Below are 13,883 nucleotides of genomic sequence, written 5' to 3'. Positions count from 1 at the left end.
AAGGTGTATATAGTATTATTCTCATTTTACATACAAAGAAGCAGACTCAGATGTAGTAATCTGTTCAGGCGCATATAGCTAGCAAAGCAAAGCTGGAATTTGAATCCAGGTCTTTGATTTCTAAGGCTCTTTCTGCTACACCATGCTGCCCCCTATGGGACAAGGTCACATTTTAGAACTGTTTATTAAAAATATCAATTATTATCATTGTAGAACATATAAAATTGGCTCCTATAAGATATAGAATAAAGATGCCTTAAATACCATTTTTAATTGATTAGAAAAATGGCATTTGTTTCAACATGTTCTAGGCAAGAACATTCATTATATTGCCTTTGACTAGTATGTTTTCTCTCTGTTTATAAGTATAAAAGGGTTTTGCAGAAGTTTGTGTTAACTATGATTTTCAGTTAGTATTTACCACATAAAGTCGAATTTAATTCCTAAGAGTGGAGGAGGCTTGCTAGGCATCTCCTGCAGCTTGTCAGTAACGTTGTCTCCAGATTGTTGTATCCATGATGAGACCAAAGGATTCTAGTTTACCCACGGTTTCTTGCTTTCCCGTCTTCACCCCGGGACACTGGTGCCATGCTGGTGGGAAGTTTGCCTGGACCTCCTACCCAGGCTAGGACCTCCTTCCTGCCTCATTCCTGTTAGTCCCTATTTTACTGGAGACTGGGCCTGTTTTCTTTACTCCCTGGTTTTGGTCAAATTCCTTTTGTATATGGGAAGCTTGAATCAGAACTGGCATGAATCTTCCCCACTCCTAACTGGATATGATCTCGGGTCATTGCCTGAGCTTCCTACCCTCCCCTGTTCTGATTTTTTTCTTCTCTGCTTCTAGACTCTTACTGCTGAGCAATGTTTTCTGCTGCTTGCTGAGTCTAATGACTCAGCACAAACCTCATCAGTGGAGATTAGGACCGAGCACCCGGTGACCGAAACACAGAATTTTGGATCTTATTGCTTACCACTCACTGCCTTTCTTCTGTGCATCTCTGGGGATGGGGATGGTGATGGAAGGCAGTCTATATGTGATGATGTAGAATTGATCTTCTTTAGGTTCTGCTCATCTGAAGTGTCTATCAGCTTAGTGATGGATAAGCCAGAAACAGGTTGCTTGTATCTTGCATAATGTAGAGCATCCATGATCCACCTCATTTCACGCCAAACTTCGTCTATTTGCTTTGGAATAAAATGGTAAAATACACCGAATTAGCTTCCCAGGTGATGCTAGCGGTAAAGAACCTGCCTGCCAATGCAGGAGACAGCAAGAGATGTGGAATCGATCCTTGGGTCACGAAGATCCCTTGGAGTAGGGCATGGCAACCCACTCCAGTAATCTTGCCTGGAGAATCTCCATGGACAGGGTGGTCTGGCAGGCTACAGCCCGTGCAGTCGCAAGGAGTCGGACATGACTGAAGCAACCTAGCATACATGCATGCATTGAATTAGTGAACAGCTTTAAAAAGGCGTTAAGTTTCCCTGAGGGTCCAACATGATACATTTTCTACAGTATCTGGTTTTGAGCATGGGTAAAATATTTTCAACATAGATTTACTAAACCAGAAAATACCTCATTTTTATAACCTTTTGTGTCTTGCATGTTTTTTACCCAAGAGGCTATTTCATTTAAGGCAAATAGTGAAACACTTGGCTTCCAGCTGGGCTCTGCAACTTATTGGTTCTAGAACAACCTTTGGCAAATCACTTGACCCCTTTGAGCTTTAGTTGCCTTATTTGTGAAATGTGGACAAAATATTTCTTTTATACGCCACAGGACTGCTGTGATGATTGGGTGAAATGATAAATTTGAAGGTGCTTTGTAAAACTGCAGGGTACATTTCTCACACATGTAAACTGCTATTAATTCTCAGCATGTAATGAAATATTCCTCATTAGGATTTATGGGGAAGGCATATGATAAAGTCCGAATTTCAGAACAGGTGGAGAAAGAAATGTAGTTGTAGTCTTGTGTGAACTAGTAAAGCATTACTGGAATAAACAGCTTTGCATCTAATTTCATGGGGTGCCTTGAGCAAGCCATTGACTTCTGACCCATTTACCTCGCTGTGAAAAGAAGAAGCTGGGCTGGATGATGTCTAAGGTCCCTTCCAGCTCTGACACTTTATGATTTATTTTTGAAGAACCCTTAGAAAGTTGGGGTTCTCAGTTTCCGGCTAGAAGATGTTTATTGTATGGATACTACACGGTTAGGGTGTCTCTGATTATAGAAGGGACTATCTAATGTTCTATTTTCAAATTTCAATTTTTAGAGTCTTAATATGTACTTCAAGAATACTCTTCAAAGAATATCCACAAACCAGATGCTTCCAATTAATACAGAGTGACTTCTGAAACCGTGAGAGTTCAGAGTGACAGGCAAGTCTGAGTGAGCTAATGCATGGATGGCACTGTGTGGTTGGTTGCCATTTTCCCTTGCTTTCTGGTAATGTTCTATCCTGGAGTGACAGAACTGGGCAGTTTTTAGTGTTGTTAATGAAAGCATGAAATTGAGCTCCAGGCGTTGTCAGCCAGTGAGTTGGGCTGAAGGTTCAACGGTGGCAGGCCCACTGAACATTATATAGGGAAGAATCTGAAGTTCAAGGGGTAAATAGAGTGGAAGTTCCATTTAACGCTTGGACACATTTTCTTAATGAGATTGTTGCTTTCTCAGCTAGCTTTTACTGATCCCACCTCATGCAGCATACTCTCATCTCAAAGTGAGGCACTGCGTGACTATGGACAGCTTTTAGAGGTCCTGCCAAGGCAGGTACTGTGCTTCTGTGCCTTTTACTCTTGGCTGTGCCAAGAATAGGTACTCAGTAAATGATTGCTCAGCCAGTGAAGGTATGAGTGAATGGTTATCTAATACTTGAGATCTCTGTCCTTGGACAGAATTATTATGAGGATTAAGTAAGATGATGTAGGTGAGTGCACATTGTAAGCTGTACGTTCTTATAAAATTTTCAGTCATTACAATGACAATCACGGTTACTGTAGTGGATAGAATGTGACCTCCCAAAACATATGTCCACATCCTAATCCCCGGAACCTGTATTACCTTATATGACAAAAGAATGAATGTTACCTTTCATGGCAAAAGATGTGATTGGTAAGGATTTTGACGGGAGGATTTTATCCTAGATTATCTAGGTGGGCCTTGATTCCAGTGACGAATGTCTGCATGAAGACATCCTTATGACAGTGAGGCAGATGGAGACGTGGCCGGCGGAAGAGGAGGCTGTGTGACCACAGAAGCAAAGATTGAATTGAGGTAGCCCCAAGTCAAGGGATGCCAGTGGCCACCAGGAGCTGGAGGAAGCCAAGGATAGATTCTCCCCTTCTCCAGAGGGAGTGTGGCTCTGCCGACACCTTGACTTTAGATTTCTGGTCTTTAGAACTGTGAGAGAATAAATTCCTGTTGTTTAAGCCACTAGGTTTGTGGCAATTTCTTGCAGCAGCCTTAAGAAATGAATACAATTATTAATAACTCGTCCTCCACTTGTTCTCTTTGGATAGGTTGTTTTAGCCTTACTACTGAGGATGGATAGTGAGATTTAGTATAAAAATTTGAAAACTTATGTGTAGAGACAATGCTTATTTCTTAATTTTCTCAGTGATGCAGTGACGAAGTGTTAACTGAAGAGAAATCAGAAACATAGGTAGAAGGAAACCTATGGACTGAGTTTAACGGACTTAGTTAAGTAGCTCTAAAAGAAGCACAATTTTCACTCATTTTACCTTATACTGTTGATCTAAAAATAACTGACAACATAATCCCCTTGATTTTAAGGTCCAAATACAGCTTCTAAAGACTTGCTGACATGTTTTTAAAAAAGAAAGACCATGAACTCACTAGGTCTGTTGGTTAAAAGTTTTGCATCCATTTCTCACTTTGCCCTTTAAAAATTTTGGTTTTCATCCCATAAATTAAACTCCTTTCTCTGTACTCAGGCAAGATAATATTTTTATTAAAATGTAAAGGTGATTGGTTTTCTCACAGTACAGTTACAAGGTGCTTGAGGGGATGATAGATTGGCTATATTTAATGAGCTGTGTTTCTATTACAGCTTAGGAGCATTTGAAGCATTCCAGTATATAAATTATAGCCTAATTGCCCTTTCGGCTTTAGCAGCTCCAAATATGCCCAGTGCCAAGTCTCCGCACTCTGACATTTCTGCCGCATGTGTTGTCTGTAAAGGCTGTATACCTTATCTGTGATTTTCTACACCTCCCCCGGCCCAGCCCTTCCTCTCTGGCTGCACTGCTTGGCTTCTTTTCCCAACTGTATTTACATAGACTCCCTTGCTCTTTACAATGTTTGGTTTGTGTAGTGCCTTCAACATTGTCTTAGATCTGGAATCACACAAACGCTCCCACAGCTGGCACTTGCCTCTGCCGATTATGGTGTGTGGTGGACTGAGCGGTGGATGCCAGTGGGTGAATGGCTGCAGCTGGTTTTCATTCTGAGCAGGAGAGACTGAGAAGCCCAATCTCATTAAGGAGCGAGATGATCCTGCATTAACTCTAGTCAGTGAAATTATCCATGTTGGATGGAGCAGGGCAGTCCACTGAAGGCTGTGGGTGCAAGATGGTCTGGTTTTAGCCTGGCCAAGAAGTGCTTTCTTGAACTCTTGGAGAACTGGCTTTCATCCAAGTCTCCGTTTACCTGGCTGGCTAGCTGGAGAGTACGTACAGAGGGCTCTCAAGTTACCTGCTTTAGGAAACCAGAGCAGGCTAGAACTTTAAAGAATTCCTGGCCTCGCTTGCCTTCATCCATCCCACTTAATGGTGTGCTGAAAAGGAAAGAGAAGAAAGCAGTGGAGCCATAGGCTAGGTGAGAAGGAAAGGGGTGAGGACTGTCATCTGGAAGTAAGAATGAAGCCAGGGACTCTTGGAGTATGTGGCAGGCTAAAGAAAGTCAGTGTTCTTGGCTGAACGTAATGGATTCAGGGGAGCCTTAGTTGGAATAAAGTGGAAATAGAACCTAAGGTAAAGTTAAAGAAGTGCTTCTATCAAACTAATTATGGCTGTTAAAGAAGCCATGGGATGTTAGAGCCAACTCGGTGCTTGAGAAGTCATCCAGTCCAGTTCTTACAATTGAGGACCTTGAATCAAATGAATTGTCCAATAGTCCAAGGTTTATCAGTGGAAGATTCCAGACTAAAAATGTATGCTAACTGAATTCTGGTCATTCTTCTTCTTACCATGCTCCCCTATTCCTTACATTGGGTTCAAAAGATATGCCAATCTTTCCTATCCTCCTTCTGCTTCTTTCTTCTTTTTCCCACCCCCTTACCCTATCAGTATTTCATTTTTACTAGAAATAAAATAAATGATGGAAATGGTTTTGATTTTTAAATACTGTGTTTTCAGGTCAAGAAAGCAAGTAAGTTCTTGAAAGGTTTATTTTTTTAGTCTAAGAGGTCACCTAAAATATCTCATTTAGGATGAGAGAAGTAGGCTAGGACTTGTCTGGCTCACACTTTGCAAGCATATTACAATATCTTCTTCATGAGTACTTAATAAACCCCTAATCTTGCATATCATGCTTTAAAGTATTTTCCCTTCTTATTAATGAATGAATGTATAATTTATTGCATACTTATGTGCAGGCACTTCAGTGAAATCGTTATATGTATTATCGTATTGAATTCTCTCAGTGACACAGTGACCTATTATTATCATCCCTATTTTACAGATGAGGAGATTGAGATTTAGAGAACTTTATTTGCCCAGAGTTCATAGCATTTTCTCATCTTAGGTCCTCGTAACTTGCTTGGAGGGTTGTGTAATAGCTTTGTATCTGGTTTCCCTGCCTTTAGTTTTCTCCTTAAGTCTAGGAATGACGTGCAAATTATTTAGTAGCCAATGAGAATGAGCACTTACTGTGAACAACCAGTGTGGCCACACCAATGCGAATGGGAGGAATATCCTCTGCTGCTTGAATCTATCTTGAACATCTGTGAGATCCTCTTACTGACTTTCTCCAACACTTTGGCTGGGTACCTATGGCCTACAGCATCAAGTACAAATTTCTTACTATGGTCTCTAATAAAGCCTCATGTGATCTGATTTCATTGCTCCTTTCATTCGTACCTTATTTTTCACTATTGTCCTTTACTCAGTTTATGCCCAAACTAATCTTGATCACACATCATTCCCCAGGTAGGATTTTTCCGCTCTTTCTCCCTTATCTGTTTATGCTTCTTCTTTGGCAGTTCTTCATTCTGTTTCTTGTCACTAGAGACTAGCCTATGCCACTAGGCCAAGCTCACATATCAGTTACATCCTCTACGGCATTTTTTTTATGCCCACAAATGTAAGTAAATTTTTACTTCTTTGTGTCGACACAAAACATTTTTACTTTATTTTTTTATATTTCTCATTTGGTACCTTGGAGAAGGAAATGGCAACCCACTCCAGTATTCTTGCCTGGAAAATCCCATGGATGGGGGAGCCTTGTGGGCTACAGTTCATGGGGTCACAAAGAGTTGGACATGACTGAGTGACGAGGCCAGAAATTTGGCACCTAAATCATTTTTACAGATAGTATTTGTACACATTTCTTGTTTACCCTAATGAATTTTAAACGGAGTTCAAGGACCATGTGTAATTCAACTTTGTATCTCCCTTACAGTGCCCGACACTCGTGTCCAACAAATACTGTATTTATCAGATTGATCTGAATGTATCTCAAAGTGATATTCACGATGGGGCTATTGCTGCTGTAGAAGTCCCCTCTTATTCATGGTTTGCTTTCTGCAGTTTCAATAACCATTGGTCAGCTGAGGTCTGAAAATATTAAATGGAAGATTCCAGAAGTAAACAATTCATAAGTTTTAAATTGCCACTGTTCTGAATAGCAGGATCAAATCTCCTGTCATCCTGCCCAGCATTCCCAGGACGTGAATCATCCCTCTGTCCAGCGTATCCCACCCTTTAGTCACTAAGTAGCCACCTTGATTATCAGATTGTTGTGGTATCATAATTCTTGTGTTCAAGTAACCCTTATTTTAATTAATAATGGCCCCAAAGTGCACGAGTGCAAGATGCCGGCAATTTGGTTGTGACAAAGAGAAGCTACAAAGTGCTTTCTTTAATTGAACAGTTGAAAGTCCTCTACTTAATAAGGTAAGGGAAAAAAACGTGTATGATGAAATTGCTAAGATCTATGATAAGAATGAATCTTCATTCCATGAAATTGTGAAAAAGGAAAAAGAAATTCCTGGTAAGTTTTGCTGTTATATCTCAAATCGCAAAAGTCATGGCCACAGTACATAATAAGTGTTTAGGTAAGATGGAAAAAGACATTAAATTTGTACAATAAGCTATTTTGAGAGATAGGACATTCACATAATTTTTGTTACAATATATTGTTATAACTGTTCTGTTTTATTATTGTTGCTAATCTCTTACTGTGCCTGATTTATAAATTAAACTTAGCATAGGTATGTACATATAGGGAAAAGTAGTATATCCAGGGTTAAGTACTATCTGCAGTTTCAGTCATCCAGTCTTGAGATGTATTCCCTGAGGTTAAGAGGGGACTGTGCATTCATTTTGTGAATTGGGTTATACTGCAGGCATAAAAGGGCTTCCCAGATGGCGCTAGTTGTAAAGAGCTTGTCTGCCAATGCAGGAGATGTAATAGACAGAGGTTCAATCCCTGAGTCAGGAAGATCCCCTGGAGAAAAAGATCCCATGGCAACCCACTCCAGTACTCTTGCCTGGAGAATCCCATGGAGAGAGGAGCTTGGCAGGCTATAGTCCATAGGGTCACACAGAGTTGGACACCACTGTGGCGATTTAGTATGCATGCACGCACAGGCATAAAGATCCTAAGATTTGTCCAAGGGATTTAGGGGCACTTTCAGACCAGATCCATATTCTCTTGATGACTACTCTGTCCCACTGTCTCAAGACCCTGAGACATCACCATAGGGCTCACACATTTTTAAGCCTTTATAGCTATGCATTAAAATATCAGTTCTGCCAGAAAGAAGTCCAAAGAATGAGAAATCTTATGTCTTGAATTTGGGTTTACATAAGCCGATGGATCATTCTGTTCTTTTTCTCTGTGATATTGAATTAATTAATACAGTTTTTCTTCCTCTTGGAATTATTACTGGGCTACTGGGTACTGCTATTCTGATCTCTACTTCTTCTGGCAGTTGTTTTTCTGTTTAACGTAGGAGACTACAGCGACCCACCACAGGGGCCGATAGAGCTCTTATTAACACTGATTTATCTGTAGCTTTTTCTTAAGCCTTTGTTTAAAAACTTGTATTTCCCCGAGTTCCGCATTTTAACCAAATTAACAGTCTATTTGCACATCGTGGTCTTTCGCTCAGACTGCTGTTGTTTCTCATGCTAGGTTCTCCTCACCACCCTGTCCCTTCCTTCTTCCTTTTACCTCCGATAAAACAAACTGTTACCTGAATGAAATCTAAAACTTGCTGGTGTCTTTGTTTGGCAGCTGCAACTTCGCTGTCTGAGATTGCTTCCCTCAGGGACTGTTGGGTATTCAGAGAATCCAGCTCCACGACAGCAGAAAGGCGGCAATACAGACTAATAAATTTCTCCCTGTAGCTGCAAAAATGAACTGGAAAATGGACAAGCAAAATAAAACATGTTAAGATCTGGTATCAAAATAGAGAAATTCATACCTCAGAGAAAACAAGTTGAATGAAAACATGATTTATTAATCCTATCATTGGAAAATATTAGGCCATAAATAAATTATAAATGTGCTCTTAAGGGGCCAGTTGTCTGGCTTTAGTCAGACAGTATTCCCTTTTAAGGTTTACCAAGTCCTGGTAGGGTATGGGGAAGTGGAGTTGGCTAAAGCTGCAGTTTATGTTCAGCCCCTAAAGTTGGGCTACTACTGGGAAAATAAGTTTGCTTACCGATTTAAAGAGAGAAAAATAAAGAGGCAAATATCCATCTGAAACCCAGTTTTGATTACCATGTCTGATGTCTAGTGTGTATCTTGCATGCTCCTTTCCAAGGCCAGAAGTCCCAGAAGATAAAAGACATGTTTTTCTCAGGGTGTGTTTTGTGTTTTGTCTGGCTGGAAAACTTCCTAAGGACCTAGTATGATGAGTTTTGATTCCTCTTCTGCCTCTCAACTCCTCAACTCCTCTGGAAAGATGATGGAGCTAGTGCGCTGCAGACCATTTATGTTTTCCCCTTCTCCTCTTAAAAGATAGTGGGCTAGAGGCCAGTGGAGACAGCCTAACCTTCATCTCTGCTGTGGAGAAGGGAGAGAGGGGTGGGTCTCAGCCTGACGCAGGCAGCCTGAGGTGGTCAGATTTTTCATTCTTCTCTGATCGGCTCTGCTCACATGCCATAACTTCAGAGTCCAGTAAGATGAGGCAAGCATTCGGATTCAGACTTGTGTAGTACCAGACTCTTCCTGGCATTGCTGAGTTTGGAGAGTCACTTCCCAGGAACCTCACTCACTCTCTGTACCTCTGACCTGTATCGGTGTGCTTCAGGCTTCAGAAATAGGGCTGTAATAACTCACCAGATCTGTGGAAGCATTTTTATTCTGGCTTCTTTGGTGAGGAATTCTAGGAAGAACATCTAATTACTGCCCTCAGGCCTCTTTGCTATTGATTCCGGAGACCTAGGCCTGGCCATTTTGGGAAGCTAAAACCACACTACCTCAAAACGGGGCATCTGGTCATCTCCACACCTCACTGAGGAAGCCCTACTTCTCTGCACATTGAGAGATTTTGTGTACCCTACAATTCCCATCTTACCACTGCCTGCTTCCTTGCTTGATTTTCCCTCAGGATGAAACTCAGGTGAGGGTAAGGGTGACCTTCTCTGTTGGATCTCCTTGTATTGAAGGGGTAGAGAAGAATGGAGTGACAGCTCCAGTGGCCCATCCTTAATCCAGCTGGGCACTGTTTCAAGGAGTGGTTTCTGATTTTGGGTAGTTTTGGTTTTGGGTTTTTTTTTTTTTCCTTTCTCTCTTGTATTAGATCCCTCCTTCTACTTCCTTTGCTCTAACACTTCCTTGTCTAACACTGAGAAGAACTGATCTCAGTAAATGCAGATTATTGAGCTCTTCCCAAATGATCTACATTTCATGCTTTCCCTTGATTATACACCTGGAAGGCAATGGCATCCCACTCCAGTACTCTTGCCTGGAAAATCCCATGGATGGAGGAGCCTGGTAGGCTGCAGTCCATGGGGTTGCTGAGGGTCGGACCCGACTGAGCAACTTCACTTTCACTTTTCACTTTCATGCATTGGAGAAGGAAATGGCAACCCACTCCAGTGTTCTTGCCTGGAGAATCCCAGGGACGGCGGAGCCTGGTGGGCTGCCGTCTATGGGGTCTCACAGAGTCGGACACGACTGAAGTGACTTAGCAGCTGCAGCAGCTGCTTCTTGACTCAGGATACAATCCAAACATCACAGTAAAGCAAGCTCCTTGAGATCTAGGATTTTAATATATCTTCAGTCATATCTTCTGTCATGCCTTCCACCCTCTGCCTGCATTGACCCTATGCTCTGGTCAAGCTGAGCCAACTACAGGTCCTTTCGTACTTCCGTGTTTGTGAACATGCCATTTCCTTCTCCTCCAGTACTTTCTCTACCAATACCTTCATGTCAGCTTCTCCTCATACTTGAACATTCAGGTTAAATATCTTCTCCTCAGTGAAATCTTAACTGGTACCTCTTCCACTCCAGGCAGAATTAGTTTCTGTCTTTTGTGACCCTAGACCACTTGTTTTTAAATACACCGGGACATTTATCCTGCTTTATTGTAATAATGTGTTTACTTGACTGATTTCTTTGAGGGCAAAAACCATATCTCCTGTTAATTTTTATTTCCTCAAAACCTGGAACACTGTAACTTCTCAAGTCAAGTGTTAGTTGCTCAGTTGTGTCTGATTCTTTGTAATCCCATGGGCTGTAGCCTGCCAGGCTCCTTTGTCCATGGGATTTTCCAGGCAAGAATACTGGAGTGGAGTGGCATTGAAACATGTAAAATATCATGTATGAAATGAGATGCCAGTCCAGGTTCAATGCACGATACTGGATGCTTGGGGCTAGTGCACTGGGACAACCCAGAGGGATGGTATGGGGAGGGAGGAGGGAGGGGGTGTTCAGGATGGGGAACACATGTATACCTGTGATGGATTCATTTTGATATTTGGCAAAACTAATACAATTATGTAAAGTTTAAAAAAAAAAAAAAAAAGAATACTGGAGTGGGTTGCCATTCCCTTCTCCAGGGGATCTTTCTGACCCAGGGATCAAACCTGGGTCTCTTGCACTGCAGGCAGATTCTATGATGTGAGCCACCAGGGAAGCCAACTTCTCAAAGTTTATTGCCTGAATGAACAACAAAATGTATGCCATGATCTAAAGAGAGCAGACCTTTATTCCAAAGTCTCCTTTCCCCCTCTATTCTCTCTCCTCAAGATGCGTTTGATTTTCCTCTTTCAAAAGGTATATTTCAAGTCTGATATTTACTGGCTGCTCTACAGGAAAGAGTCAGGGTTACTTTTCAGCTTACTCTTGACCCTTGTAGCTCCCTGAATGTGTCTTCATGCCTTTCAAGGAGGAATTATATCCTGTTTGCGCTTGACAGATGTCCTCTCTTGGCTGAAGAGTGAAGTGTCTCACAGTCTGCCTTTCCAAACCAAGTTGCAAAAAAAAAAAAAAAAAAAAATCATCTTTTTTCCCTTCTTTCTAAAATATGACTGGAAGATAGAGGCCCTGAAGAATTTCTTTAGAGGAAATGCTATAAGTCCCGTCTGAATTCTAGAACGCCAGGGTGTCCACAGCTCCCTCTCGCTGCGTCTCTTTGTGGTCAGAGCCTCGGATCAGTGGGTGGTCTCCCAGCTCCCACACGGCCGCGCCACCCGCCACAGTGAGCGCCGAGGACCTTCCGACGACAAGGACGGTGCTTCACTTTCCCACTCTAGTGGTTTTCATCCGGAGCCTTTAATGTCACTTTAACAAATGTGACTTTAACATGGTCTTTTGTGGTTTAGCAATGATACATTTGGTAGCCATCACTGAGAAGGGGAGGATAGACTGGAAGCTTCTAATTTTTTTCCTAATGTGAATCACATGCATTTTGCAGTCAAAATGGTATAAGGATACAAAAATGCATTATCCCAGACCGCATGATTTGTTAGTAATTTACAAAGGAAGACTAATTTTCTGTGGTGTTTTCTCTGTCTTTTTTCTTTATAAGATAGTGACAGACTAAAATGCCATCAGCACCGACACTGGAAGTCAGATTAGGGGTACTGTAGGGCAGAAAGTACTCAGGCTTCGGTATAAGACAGAACTGGATTTGAATTACACTTCTACCACTTATTACCTTCATAATAGGCATATAACCCCAGGGAGCCTCAGGTTTTTTTTTTTTTTTTTTTTATAGCTAAGACGAGGATAATAATGTCTACCTAGGATAAAACAACTGGAGAAGGAAATGGCAACCCACTCCAATATTCTTGCCTGGAGAATCCCAGGGACAGAGGAGCCTGGTGGGCTGCCATCTGTGGGGTTGCACAGAGTCGGACACGACTGAAGCGACGCAGCAGCATCAGCAGGATAAAACAACATAATAATAAAGTGCCTAGACAGCATGTGGCACATATCAGATGCAAAGTGAATTTTTGTTCACATCCTTTCCCCATCCCCCTGGGAAGAATGGGGCATTTAGTAGTTTGAATATTAGAACAGGATTGAGGTTAGAATATTCTTCCTAAAGGTCTCTTACTCAATAGAGTCCCATCAGTCTGGGCCATGTAGCCTAGTCTGGAAGCTAAGGAACCAGTAAGATTACCTCTTAAGGTCAGTTTAGTTCTGTGGTTCTCTGCCAAGGTATCAGAAAGAACCTGGGCATAAGATGCCTCTCTAAAGATTCCTGGTAGTGAACGAGTTGACAGTTGGAATTCAGGAATGGTATCCTAAATCATGAAAAATGGGCATTAGGAATGAGGGTTGGGACTGTGCCATTTCTTATAAGCTTGTGGCCTGGATTCCATTAGGCTCAATGCCTGGATATCCCACAGGCACCTCAAACAAAACTCATCATTTGTCAAACTGAACTAACTCATCATCTCTCCCTTCCCCCAAACCTGTTCCTCCCCTCTTATTTCCTGTTTTGGTAGATGGCAGCGTTATCCATTTCAGCACCCTATTCAGACTCCGTGGCTCCTCCATCTTTCTCTTCAACCACATTGAATCAATCACAAAGTCCTATTGATTTTAACTTCTAAATTCCTCTTGCCCCTGCCTTCTCTTCTGTCCCTCTGCTGTGGCAATCTCCATCTGAGTTCTTATCAATGCCCACCTGGGCCGGTCTCTTAACTGTCTCATTGCCTCCAGGCCCAGCCCTTTTCTCGTTGCCCTGCAATCCACAGAGTGGTTAAAACCCAGTAAGACCATATTATTCTTTTCCTTAAAAATTTTTAATGACTCCTTATTGCTTATAGAATAAAGTCTAACTGGCTTAGCCCTTCGTGATTGTTCCTTTTTTCAATTTTAGCTTTGTCTCCCGTCACACTTGCTCAGATGCTTGAAGCATCTGTCACAGTGAGCTACTCAGAGTGTACTTAAGTGAGATGCGTTTTTCCTAGGTCTCCAAACCTTTGTGCAAGCTATTCCCTCTGCTTACAATGATTTTCCTTTCCTGGTCTACCTTTATTTTTTTCCTGAATGTTTACTTATACTTCAAAGTCTGTCTTAGATCTTATCTCTGTAAGAAAGGATTAGGTGTTTTTCCTCTGAAATTCAGCAACTGACCTCTCACAGAAGAATTTTCATTGGATTGGGACTGTTGGTATAGATAATATCCCCCACTGGGTTCTAGGTTTCCAGTGGGCAGACTGTGTCCTATTAA

At 41.7% G+C, this 13,883-nt stretch overlaps 1 protein-coding gene across 2 annotated transcripts in view; it reads right to left on the bottom strand.

Moving 5' to 3' along the window:
• The window catches only part of ANKFN1 (ankyrin repeat and fibronectin type III domain containing 1), a 299,993-nt gene that overhangs the window by 13,879 nt on the left and 272,231 nt on the right, over positions 1-13,883 (bottom strand). For both annotated transcript variants that reach the window (XM_027517947.1, XM_027517945.1), the window contains 2 exons: positions 8,442-8,608; positions 972-1,185 (listed from right to left, as the gene is read on the bottom strand). In XM_027517947.1, coding sequence (XP_027373748.1) covers positions 972-1,185; positions 8,442-8,608 — 381 coding nt within the window. The remainder of the gene's footprint in view (positions 1-971; positions 1,186-8,441; positions 8,609-13,883) is intronic.

Source organism: Bos indicus x Bos taurus, chromosome 19 (genome assembly GCF_003369695.1).
Source record: "Bos indicus x Bos taurus breed Angus x Brahman F1 hybrid chromosome 19, Bos_hybrid_MaternalHap_v2.0, whole genome shotgun sequence".
Classification (NCBI taxonomy): Eukaryota; Metazoa; Chordata; class Mammalia; order Artiodactyla; family Bovidae; genus Bos; species Bos indicus x Bos taurus.
This window is presented reverse-complemented; position numbering and strand designations above follow the sequence as displayed.